This window comes from Phalacrocorax carbo, chromosome 1 (assembly GCF_963921805.1).
Source record: "Phalacrocorax carbo chromosome 1, bPhaCar2.1, whole genome shotgun sequence".
Classification (NCBI taxonomy): Eukaryota; Metazoa; Chordata; class Aves; order Suliformes; family Phalacrocoracidae; genus Phalacrocorax; species Phalacrocorax carbo.
The window spans coordinates 42,904,063-42,916,159 of record NC_087513.1 but is presented as its reverse complement, the minus strand read 5'-3'; the positions used below and the strand labels follow the sequence as shown (position 1 = coordinate 42,916,159).

General features: G+C 44.5%; 1 protein-coding gene and 1 long non-coding RNA gene across 2 annotated transcripts in view; one reads left to right on the top strand and one right to left on the bottom strand.

Moving 5' to 3' along the window:
- E2F7 (E2F transcription factor 7) overlaps positions 1 to 4,481 on the top strand; it is a 20,747-nt gene extending 16,266 nt beyond the window's left edge. The window contains exon 12 of the mRNA XM_064449965.1: positions 1,252 to 4,481. Within this exon, the coding sequence (XP_064306035.1) occupies positions 1,252 to 1,428 (177 nt within the window). The 3' untranslated portion in view covers positions 1,429 to 4,481. The remainder of the gene's footprint in view (positions 1 to 1,251) is intronic.
- The window catches only part of LOC135313108 (uncharacterized), a 24,167-nt gene extending 12,070 nt beyond the window's left edge, over positions 1 to 12,097 (bottom strand). Inside the window, exons 1-2 of the long non-coding RNA XR_010372700.1 lie at positions 11,963 to 12,097; positions 11,794 to 11,870 (exon numbers count right to left, since the gene is read on the bottom strand). This is a non-coding gene — a long non-coding RNA (uncharacterized LOC135313108). The remainder of the gene's footprint in view (positions 1 to 11,793; positions 11,871 to 11,962) is intronic.

The window sequence follows — 12,097 nt, the reverse complement described above, 5'->3', positions numbered from 1 at the left end:
GGCATGCTGGGAGCCTGGTGTCTTCCACTTAGTTTGCGTGTCCGTCTATCGTGGTGGCAATGTTTGGGACAGTGTTAAAGACATAGCCCAGCATAACACGTCTAGCCCTGAATGGTGACCTGGTGAGTTTTAAAAAACTTACAGGAATTTTAAAATCATAAAAATCTTAATCTTACAGGAATAGAGAAAAAAGTTACAGTTTTTTTCCCCCCAGAAGTCCGAGTCAGTATGTTGTTCCCCATTTGACACTATCATTGTGTGTTATGCAATGGCTACAGAAACACATTAGGCGGACAGGAGGGTTGTTTGTTATAACTCAAGAGTGAGCTGGCTGCAACACTTCTCAGGTAGTAGTGCCCTCGGCTACCTCCTCACACCCATTCCCATCTGTCTTCACTAAATAATGGAAACATAATAGCAGCATCAGAACTGGGGGAAAACAATGATTCTTGTGGGGTTTGTTGATATTTTTATAAAGATATTTTTAAAAGTCTACCATAGAAACAGACTTTTTGAGTAAAAAAGTGAGAAATTCAAAAGCAAAGAAGGACTCATTTATCTGAAGTACAATGAGTGACACAAAACAGTCATGTCACACTGTTACCTGGGTCTTTACAATGATTAGCAGTGACATCTTGGCACTACTTTAACTTGCATCCTTAAATCAGTCATTTGTTTTCCTGTTGTCTAACACAGTGACAAATAGGTCGAACTTTCGGAAGCTTTATGAATGTTACTTTACGTTTATCTTGTTCGAGCTTTAGAAAAAGGCTGTAATAGAGACTGGTTGGCAGCCAATCTGATTATAGATATTAGCGTTGGAGCTTACAGTAGAGTGGCACTTAAAACAGAAGTGGCCAGGGTTTAGGAGACTAATTTTAGATCTGTTTTGATGCTAACAAATAACAAAAGCGAGTAGAACATCAAGGAAGGGAAAGAGCTATTTAAGCTAAATGACAAGATTGGCATAAGAACAAATGCGTATGAGCTAGTCATGAATACAGTTAAGTTGGAAATGAGATAGAGGCTTTCAGCTTCCAGCAATGATGTACTGGCAGACAGTTCCAGAACAAAAAGCAGGGGGCAAAGCCCCTAGCTTTTCATGTGGAGTTTCTGAAAGGATGTGTGACATGATTCCCTATAGTAGCAGGGTACAGGGCTTAATGTCTACAAGCTGTCTTCTGTTTGCATGCTTGCATGTAGGCTTTGAGAAAACCCTACTGAATCACTTTGGTTTTGTTTCACCAATAGCCTTCATCAACTCCCCTCACTCCCAAGAGCATTCGTCCTGCACGTCATGAGGCATTTTTCAAAACTCCCGGAAGTCTTGGAGACCCTGTTGCGTGGAAGAAAAATGAAGGCAACCAGACCAGAAATGCCAGCTCTGTGCAGAGGAGACTGGAAATCTCTAGTACCAGCCCTGACTAACTCCACTCATTGCAAAGGGTGGGCAGATTGTCCTAGGACCCTGTGTCGATTACAAGAGAACAAGCTCTTATCTGGCAAGAAGAGCAAGTTAAAATGTCACCCCTTTTGGCATGCTTCCCCGCTATCTGTTCACCCGCCGGTTCTGTTAACCACCTTCTTCACAAATCATTCTTGGTACTGAAAACCTTTTACTGAACTGTTCCTTCAGTACTGATTTGAATTCAGATGCTGCGCTTCACACAGCCTTGTGGGCATCAAATTGTATTTGGGCTTTTAATTTGGAAAACTCTCTTTATTGCTGTGAGGAGATGCGAACAGATTTCCTTGGAGTCCCCAGGGGTTCTTTATTCATGGTTTTTTAAGTGAGATGTCTAGCACTTATCTGGGGCAAGCATTTTTTTTCTCATGTGCTCTACTTACCCTGAGTAAATCTGTGGTGAAATTGATAAACTCCTGCAGTTGTGAGAGCAACTGCTTCCTCGGTTCCAATCTGTCAAATCCTGCCTCTGCAGTGCAGCCTCTTGCTATTTATTTTGTGCGTTGGAGTGGGATTTAGTGCAAAAAAGTTTTTTTTGCAGCTTCAGAGTAACAGATTTTCTCAGGGTAGGATTACTTGAATTTCAGTGGGTTGTTGTACAATTTGCCCAGCACTTGTGGTTAGAAAAACCTTATAATATCTTAACACAACATGATCGAATGTATACATGTGAAAAATATTAAGACCAAAATAACTGTGAATGTTAACATTTTTGATTGTGTTAATGAACTATATTAGTCCTTGGGTTTTTTTTTCTTTTACTCTGAGCAAAATGTACAAGTTAGATGTAAAGAATACAAAACCTGATTCCTTCAATGAGTTTGACAAAGTAATTTGAGAGTGACAAGCCCCTGAGAGGGCTGTGCTAAGGCTTCATCTCCCGTTTAAATATATAGTCTAGACTTTATGACCAAGTAACACTGGTAAGTCATTAACCACATGATTAGATTCAGTCTAACCTGAGTCTACTTAAGTGCCTACTTAGCAGTTTACTTAAGTCTACTTCAGGGGTATGTACTTAAGTGCCTAACTCTTCTCTTATGGGAATTTTGTAACTAGTTAATAGTGCATTGGAGTGTACTTGGAAGACAAGGGAGATCTTATCATTTGGCACATATTTATCTAAACCATAAAAAGAAGCTGAAAAGAGCAGGAGCTATGAATTTTGGAAATGGAAAAAAATGATCTGTTCCTTAGGAGAAGATAAAGAGGAAGGAAAGTATAACAGTTAATATTCAGAGTCCTCAACTAATGGATGGTGCTATAAATAACATAGGACATAATTTTAAGAGTTAATGCTCTTATGCTTGGGTATGTTTTCACTCATGTAGCAGCCTGCAATTAAATGTGTGCAGTTTCCTGTTTAAAAGACAGACAGTGTGGCTGTTGACATCACGTTACTCTGGATTTTTAGCAAACAGGCGGCCAGCATTATCAGCCCTTCTCTCATTGGTACTGGTTTTCCAAGGGTAGAGACACTGTCGGATGTGCTACTTTGTTGGTCAAGGGAGACTAGGACTTTGTTTGGGGGGTTGGGGATTTGATGAGGTTTTTTATTTTTATAATGAAATGTATTATGAAAATGGAATTTAAGAAAGAATTTTAGTGAAGCTGGGAGTTTGAGTAACGTGGCCTTATCTTAGAATAGACCAATAACAGCCTTTTAAGGAGGGCTGGTTAGCCCTCGTTGAAAGAAAATCTGTAGTAGGATTGTCATAGGAAATTTCCAGGGTGGTAAAGAGAAATCTTCAGACTGCTAAATTTTAAGGTTTGTTTTTCCTTTTAAATTACACTACAGTTGTGAAAGTTTACAATTTTTGCTTCTGAATTATTTCTTCTTATATGCCCACTTAAATGAATTTCACTTTGAAAACCAATGTGTAATTGGCACGGTGCTGCCCCTGCCCTTCTGCTAGCATGCATTTGTTGCTGCTGGGGCTGGAAACAGGCTGCTAGGGTTCAGGATGACATGGTGGATGTCGATGCTCCAAACCTTGTCTTTTCCCCTCCAGTACGGTGAAATGGCAGCTGGGAGCAGAGAGGAAGATTAGAGCTAATATTGGCTCTTCGCTGCAGTTGAAGCATCATTGCAAAAATTGCCTTTCTTTGTCAGTAATGTTATTCTGTGCCATATCTAACCTAACTATACTTGAAAATGCAGGGACTGAAAATGGATCTTCGGTTTCCAATTTCTGCTTCTGGTTTTGAGTTTCCATAAATACAGCAGGTCTGGAAATGAGGATTGACTCCCTCATGATCAAAGCTGTTTTGATGGGTCATGGTTGCGAAAGCAGATTTGGGCCCGGGAGAAGAAGGGGGTTGATATGCTGTCTTGTTTTTGTCAATGCAAAATTCTCACTAAAATACTCGTTAAAATAGGAATGGGACCACCGAAGCAGTCAGGTGGCAAAGGGATCAATGCTACTTGGTACTGCGGTACCTGAGCTGCTGAACTAGACCGGCGAGGGGGAAGGGTTGGTTGTCAAGAGGGAACGAGTTTTCCTTTCCTATCTTTGCCTTCGCTGAAAGAAGTAAAATCAACTCAGAACAATTCATCAGCAAAGTAGCTTTGGAAGAGCAGAATTTGTTATTTGCACTGAGGCGAGTTGCGTACCCAGGATGTTCTGCAGGGTTTGTGAAACCTTTCTGTCCCAAGACAGTTGCTGAGGAGGGTGAGCGTATAACTTATACTTGAATCTACCTGCCACGTTTACATTTCTGATTGTCTTTTGTAAATTGGTGCTATTTCTGTATTTAAAAAGCTGTATTTTTAATGTAAAGCTGCTTCCAGTTTGTATCTTTGCACTGCTAGTTTAATATAGATATTAATTTTATTGCTGTTTATAACTGTTCTTCAGTGACTAGACGTCCTGCTTTTCCTGCTCTCTAGCCATCTTTTTAGCTGTCTGCATATTACTTTACTCCAATCACACTGTTGGGTTGAATATTTTTTTTTTATATACTATCTTTTAGCAAAATATTAAACTTTACAGAATAAAAATGGCATTAAAACCGAGGCTGAGGCTGTGATTTCAGCATGCAGGGTGCCCTTGAAAAGAAACATCCATCCACTATGCGTACAGGTGAGCAGTCCCTGTTGAATCTGAGCACGGAATGAGTACCAGAGGACGACAGCTTTCCCCAGTGGCTCGTGTCAGCTTGTGAATCAGCACGGGCACGATTCCCGCTCCAGCCAGACGAGTGCAATGCAAACTGGCTCTTAAGTCCTGGGTCTGGCCAGGGGAACACCCGATGGCCCCAACCCAAATCCACGCGAGTGGATCCCCAGCCCCACCACCGTGGGGCCTGCGCTGGGCACCCTTCGGCCCCGCAGCCGTCCCTCGGCCCGGCTCTCCACAGGATGGCAGCAATGCCTGCCCAAACGCTGGCCGCAGACACCCAAGAGCGAAGCAGGCCCTGTTGCAGAGGCCAGCTTCCCACAGGTGCAAGCTGGAGTTTGTTTGTGCATGTTTATTGACCACCAACTGCTCTTAAAGGACAGAAGTGGAGAACGTGGCCATAGCCTTCTTTCCCTTCCCTAATCACACAGGTGTAAGAGACAGCTTGACCCAAACCCAAGTTTGCTCCCATTAAAATCCATAGCAGGTTTGCTATTGAATTCAGCTAGTCTATTATTACCCCCTTCGCCCCGTAATTAGAGATGTGAGTTATTGTCCCATGTCACCAACAACAGCTGCAAAAAGCCTGAGTTGCCACTGGCCAAGTTTCTCAAGCTCATTTCCAAAATCAAAACTCACCAGCTCACTCGATATTGTTTTAGGGTTTTCTTGACCTGTGACTTCACCAATATTAACTTTCCCTTTCAACTGACAGAGGAAGGCTGATAAATTTAGTAAGATTAAACATGGTACGAGGAGCACTAACAAGCCCTAACCCAGCTCCAGCTCCCCTGGCAGGACCATGGCCATTGTTTCCTTACAGAGGAGCAAGGCTGTAGCTCCTAGTAGTTCTCATCCTCACTGGTGTGCTTAAAACTCCCCCTTTTCAAGTAAAAAATAATTAGAGGGGAACATCAAACTCCCTCTGATTTAGTCCTCTCTATAAAAAGGGAAAATTAAAAGCAACGGCATTGTGAATGAATGTCTTAATGCTCCACAGCCTGGGCTGGGCAGCCCAGAGCCAGCTGGGAGACAAAAATAACCCCCTGATGCTGGAAGATGTTGAACGCTGCCAGCAAACCCAGTCAGAGGCAGAAGCAAAAGGGAAGCCCCCAATGGGGTGCAAAGCAGAGCCCACTCCCGCTATGTCCAGGGAAGCAGGTCTTCGCCAACCGTCTTGGTCAACAAGGAGGGTCTCCTGAGAGGTGCGTGGGTTACGGCAACGCTTTCTCCTTCCAGCTCAGAGAGGCTTCACAGAGGCTTTATGGCCTGCATAGTAATTTAAAATTTAATAGCTGAGGATGTAAAGGGGTGAAAAGAAAGGCTTCATATACAAATGAAGCAAATTTAAGCCACGCTAACTGTGGTCCTCTGAGAAGATCCACATGGGCATTAAGCATTAATGTCCAGATTCTTTCCAAATTCATTTATTGCACCAGAAATCTGATGAGAATTTAGGGTATTTTTTTCAAGCACTTTCTCCAAGACCTTCTGGAGTGATGAAATGAAACCTAATGGTGTCAGTGCCAGCTTAAGTTCCGAGAGCCTGAAGCCTTCCCCCGCTCCCCTCGGAGGGCATTGCAACTTTGCTGGGGAGTGGGCAAAAGGCTGCATTGCTTCTTTGCAAAATGCCATGACCTCCAAGTCTGATATTGCGGGACCTCCCAGGCGATTAAAAGGTCTGCCTCAGTCAGAACTCCTTCATTTTCCAAATAAAGTTCTCATTCTCACCCTGAACGTGAGACACCAGACTTCTCCCCATCTCTGGCTGGATATTTCTCACCCTGGATGTGACAGCAGTTTAACTTCATAGATGACATTGTAAATCTGGGGAGGAGGGGAGCATGAAACTTGGGAGTTTTTCCAACAGTTGCTTTCTTGTTTCAAAACTGACAGCTGTGAACCAGCAGTTTACAGATTTACCCCCTAGGTGGGGTGTGGAAGTGAAGGCACTGTAGGGAAATCGAACAAATCTGCAATAAATATAAAATACTGCAACTAGGTAATTAAGTGCCTGTAACAACAGCTGAAATAGGCCAATTTGGAACAGGTTTAATATTTTGGGAAGAAAAAGGAAAAATTTAAAGCCTAGAAAACAAGATGTAGGTATAAAGATTTCACTCCACAACAATAAATTGCCCAGAAAGAAACATCTCCCTTACTTTGCTAGCAAATTCTTCAATGATAAGAAAAATTATTTGCCTCTTCACAGTCTCTGCATCTCACTGATAGCCAGACATGTGATTTGATAACTGTACACGCCTTTAAAATCTTGATTAATGGGTAACAATTAGTTCTGTGCCTGAAAAGCACTGGGCATTTAATGAACATAAGTAGAAGATGTTAGGGAGGAGGTGGCTGGAGTTCTCTGAGGTTTGCCTGGTGTCATGGCAAAACCAGCCACTGGCACCTCACCTACTTTAGGGTTCCCGTCATTACTGCACTGAAATGAGGATGTTTGGAAGACGTTGGTGAAATATGTTTCTGCAGACCCTTTAGGGTTAAGTAGCAAATGCTGTGTTCCTGTCTTCCTTTATATTAACACAATGCCAGTGGCTCCAGCGGACTCACTCTTGATTTACATTGGCTTGAAGGGGAGGAACATCTGTCCTCTGGTTCTGGAATTTAATTCTGCTCATCATCTACTGCACAACACTGAGCAAAGCAGTCTTTGACTTTTCTAAAACCAGAGCAATGACAGTCAACCAGGAATATCACTTGGCCCCACAAGTGCTGAGGATCTAGCTTGTGGCGGTGATGTGCAGGGGAAAAGGGATGTGGAGAAAGGGCAGGGGGTGGCCCCATTGGGCAGGCAGTAGGAAACAGTTGGACAAGTACATTCACTGATTTGAAAATGATTTAGGGCTTTTCTGCTCAGCCTTGCTTGGGACTTCAAATCATTTGAGGCTGTCCCTGAAGACATGACAGGGCCTGCTAGCTTGGAATAGCATCAAAACCTTCCCTTGTGCTCCTGCAGTACAAGCCTGATGGTCTTGGAGTGACCTTCTTTTGCTGTCTGACCATTGAGTTTTAATGCAAGATTCCTCTTCATAAGTGTGAGGCTGAAATCACATAGATTGAAGCTCATTACATCTATAAGACATTTACAAAAATACTTCAAAATGCATTAGATAAAAGATTATTTTAAGAGGCTGAGAAAGCAAAAGCTTTTTCAGTCTTCCCAGGATATACAATTAAAGAGGAAAGAACATTTCAGATGCAGACAGGGAATATATTTTACTATCATCAGATAACTACGCAATGCCCTGCCAGAGCAGCAAGGGCTGAGCTCCAGGAGCCTCTGCAGAGGATAAAAGGATTCACTCAGGCGCCAGCCTCCCTCCTCCCCCAGTTAAGAAGTCTCTTCAGATATTTCTTCAAGCTAGTGCAAGCTGCAAAGTCCTGCACGACCCTAGTGAGTTGTTATCTCTGGGGGAAACCAGAGGACTGAAACAAAGTACCAGCCTACCAGCTTTTTCCTAGCAAAGTCCCTGCCGTTTGTTATGTCAGGTAAATACCCTTATAGCCTCCCTTTGGCTTTCTCAAGACTTGGACAGCTGAATTAAGAAGAGCAAAATGTATCTCAGCGCTTCCTAAACCTTTTAAGTCTGTTGAAGCCTGGGAAGTCTGGATTATGATTTTGCATGGAAAAATGTTATTTTCATAATTCTAAGCAAAACCAGGTCATACTTATTTCCTCTGTTTTATTTTCAGGAAGCGATTCTGCTTGACCAAAATTAAAAGGAAAACCAGAGGTGCAATGACAAGAAGCAGAATCCCTCCCTGAGCTATGTCCCTGTGTTGGGCTATGGGGCAGCACTGAGGTGCATTGAAGTGCAGTGTTGGGAGTCAGTCACCAGCAGGAAACTGGTTAGCAAGGGGAGGCCCCTCCAAGCCCTACAGCAAAAAAAAAGCATTTTAGCATTTTCAGCACAACAGAGAGGAGGTGAAAAATGTCTGAATGGATTAAAGCGAAGAGGAGAGCCAGGCCAGCTCCCAGATGGGGTACGCTGAGTGCCGCAGGGCTGTGAGGTCTGATGCTTCCAGGAGTTGAGGCATCGCCAGGAACACTCACACAGCTCTCAGGGACACACAGCTCCCAAGGTCACCTGGGATAGGGGGGAAGGTCCTTGGATCAGTATCTCCAGAAGCAGACTATCATTTTATAAGGTGTAGGCAGCTGGAAACAAACCAGCCCAATTCACTCATCTCCCACCTGGCATGGTGCAGCCTGTCCTCTGCCTTTGGCTCTGCAAACTCTGACTGCCTGTGCTCAGCCCCGTTGCCTTTTCCTGCACCATCACCTTTTCTTGCACCATCTTTTACCTCTCAACTCCTCCTCAGTGAGAGCAGGGGAAACAGAATATCAGCCTTTCCTAGAGGAGGTGCACATCCCATTTTTTTTCTGCTGTTGCTTCTGCTATGAGCAGCTCAGGGTGCCTGCTCCTCCGACATGCCTGATGGCATGCTATGGTCCCTCCTTGCTCAGAGCTGCTGGCAAGTCTCTCTGGCTCAAAGCACTCACCTGCAGCTTTGGTTCCTTTCTGATACCAGCCCAGCACAGGGCTCAGGGGCCCAGGGCCATTGCGGGGCAAGGCTACAGCCAGGCATCACAGTATGAGCCTTCTGGTCTGCCCTGTCCTACCCAGCACAGCGACCAACTTACCATCTGGTCAGGAGCAGCGTCCTGTGCCTCACAAGAGTTACAGGCTTCACTCCTGCTTCAGGGCCCCACCTTGCTGAGCTCAGTCCCCCGTGGGGCATTTGTACCAGGCTATTTGTGAAGTAAGCAAAAGCTGCTCTGAGGAAAGCCCATAAATGTGGATGCTGGCTGCCTCTTGCACTGGTGTGCATTTTGCACCCAGGTCGTGGTACTCCCTGCTGCTCACTGTAATGCTCACTCACCAATGCGGGACTCTCCATGCCACTCAGGATGTTTCTGGGTTGGGTGAAATGGAGAGAAGCTTTTTATTTCCAGTCCAGCTACAAATGATTGGGTACTGGATAGCACACAAATGAGTGTGTTACTGGTGTGTGGAACCTGGGAGAAGGTGAAGCTTTCTGTTTTTATAGGGATTCTTCCATACCACATGGTTCCTGCATTACCACAGGCAGTCTGACTGGGACTAAACGAGGCCTGAAGGAGTCTGATATCAAAACCCAAACCACTGCAAAGCTTGAGCCCATCCCCGCTGCAGAATATAAACCACAGCAAAAGTGCACAAAAGTTTCTGCCTTGCATTGCAATTGTTCTGCCTTGTGAGTAATATCAGTCATGAAAGCTGCTTCCCTGTGAAGTTTTGTGATGTCATGGGTCCCCTTGACTGCAGTAAATCTAGGCTCTCCCTCCCACAGCTCTGCTCCACAGTCAGCTTCACTTAACATAACCTGATGCCCATCACAAGTATGACAGATATGGGGTCACGGGCACCGAACATCTGGGGGATCAATTGACAAGCATGATGGTAGTCGCTGTGATTCCATAAATCTTGATTTGTTGAAATAAAACACAGGGCTAAAGCCTAGTTTTGGGCTATGTCAGGTTACGGCTTTCAGGGTTGCCCTCAGTTTTTACTCAGGTGAAACTGCTTTCAGACCTGTCTCAGAACTGGACCGTGGAAAGGAGACACAGGAAAGTTTATTTGGTTATTAGTAGACTTAAGTGAGTCCTAAAAACTTGTGTCAGGGTGGAGCAAGGCCTAGCTGCTCCCCAGGGAAGGAGAGCTGGGAGCAAGGCTGGCAGAGGCTTCAGCAGCAAGGAGCCAGGATGCTGAGTGGCACGTGAGGGTCTGGATCAGGCCCAGAGACCAGGGCCAGACACAGCCCAGCAATCACCCAGCTCAGCGACCAGGCTGGTCTGAGGCCAAGCCAGGATGCCGAGCCAGCACGTCCAGATCGGGCCAAGATCACAGATGGAGGTATGAGCCCAGGCACAGCTGCTACCTAGCTGCCACCTAGCCCAGGTGGGACCAGCAGTAAATCCTCAGCTGAAAAGCAGGGAGGGGCAGGCCATTGCCTATAGTTGCCTTCGCCGCAGCCGTTATCAGCAAAGGAGCCGACCTTGGACTCAGCCAGCTTAAGATCCTCAGCTTAGCCAATGAGACACCCTGAGGGGGCATGCTCTCCAAGGCAATGACTTTAACATGCTATTCAAGTTCAGGTGATTGATGAAAAGGCTAAAATTGACTTAATATTAGATCTCTGCAGAGCCATGTCCACACAGATACAAAAGCTCAATCACATATTCCAAAGGAAATTGGCTTTGGTTGCACCAGATTCCAAGATAGGGAGGAAGGTTAAAATTACGCTATTTAATCCAACAGTGCGATAATGAGACAAAGTGATTAATTACACCTCCATAATGAGAAAGATGTTATGTACAGGCTTGAATTAGCTTTAACATATCACCTTGTAAACTGACTCCATGTTCACATATACCTACTGGTATTTCTGTACCCTAATTACTAGTCTTTCTGTGTTTAACCAAAGCCTGTAATTAGGAGGGAGAGGGAACGTTCTTGTCCTGGGCCCCTCCTTTGCCACAGGGAACCTGGCTGAGAAGATTAGTCATAACCAGATGGGAGTAAAAAGAACTTCCCCCTTCAGCAGTATTTGAAACAGAGGACATTTGGATCATTGACTAGCAGTGTGATGAGCTGGGTTAAACACCTTTCCAACCAGAGGGTCTGTGGTCACTCTCTATATCATACCCATGCAGCACCAGTTGAACACAGCCATTCCTGCGATGACGGCAGCAGCCACTACAGCTCACTGAACAGTAACTCACCCTTGGGATGCAAGGGGAATTTTGCCCAGCCATGTCTGGCTAAAGCTCTCTTCTAGCAAGCAGATTCAGAGTACATCTAGCATTTTCTAGAACTGATGGATTTTTGTTCTTAGCAGTTTATCAGAAAGCTGTATTATAAGAAGTTTGCATATCCCGTCTGACAGGCCAACACTGAATGGTCTAATTGCCACACCAGAAGTGCAAATACCTGCCTAACCACAGCTGAAGATACTCTAGCTCTATTCTGATGGGAATGAATGTTTTTATGTCCTGTCTGCTCACCAGCAATACAACTTGTTTACAGTAGCTTGGAAATGTATGTGAAAGGAAAAAAAAAAGACATTGAAAAGGCTTTGGAGCACAAGATGCTAAAGTAAAACCGATACTGTGGAGGAGGAGAATAATAAAAGAAATTCAGAAACCTCTGCAGTAACAGCAGACAGCCAGCAAGTCAATTACAGCTGAACCAGAATAGAGGCTAGGTCAGTTCCACTTCAACCTAGGAAAACGTGAAGCAACTGTAAGATGATCATGGCTTTGGAAACAATTTTACAAAGAGTGAAATGTCAGCAAATCCAAGCAATCACTTACTGAGTATTGCACCGTGATGTTTTTCATGGCAGTCCCCTGAAACTGTTCATCTGGTCTTCCATGGGATTGCAGTAGCTGGAACAGCTTGGTCATTCGTACAGCACTATATGACAGCTGGAGACAGTGCTGCCTCTG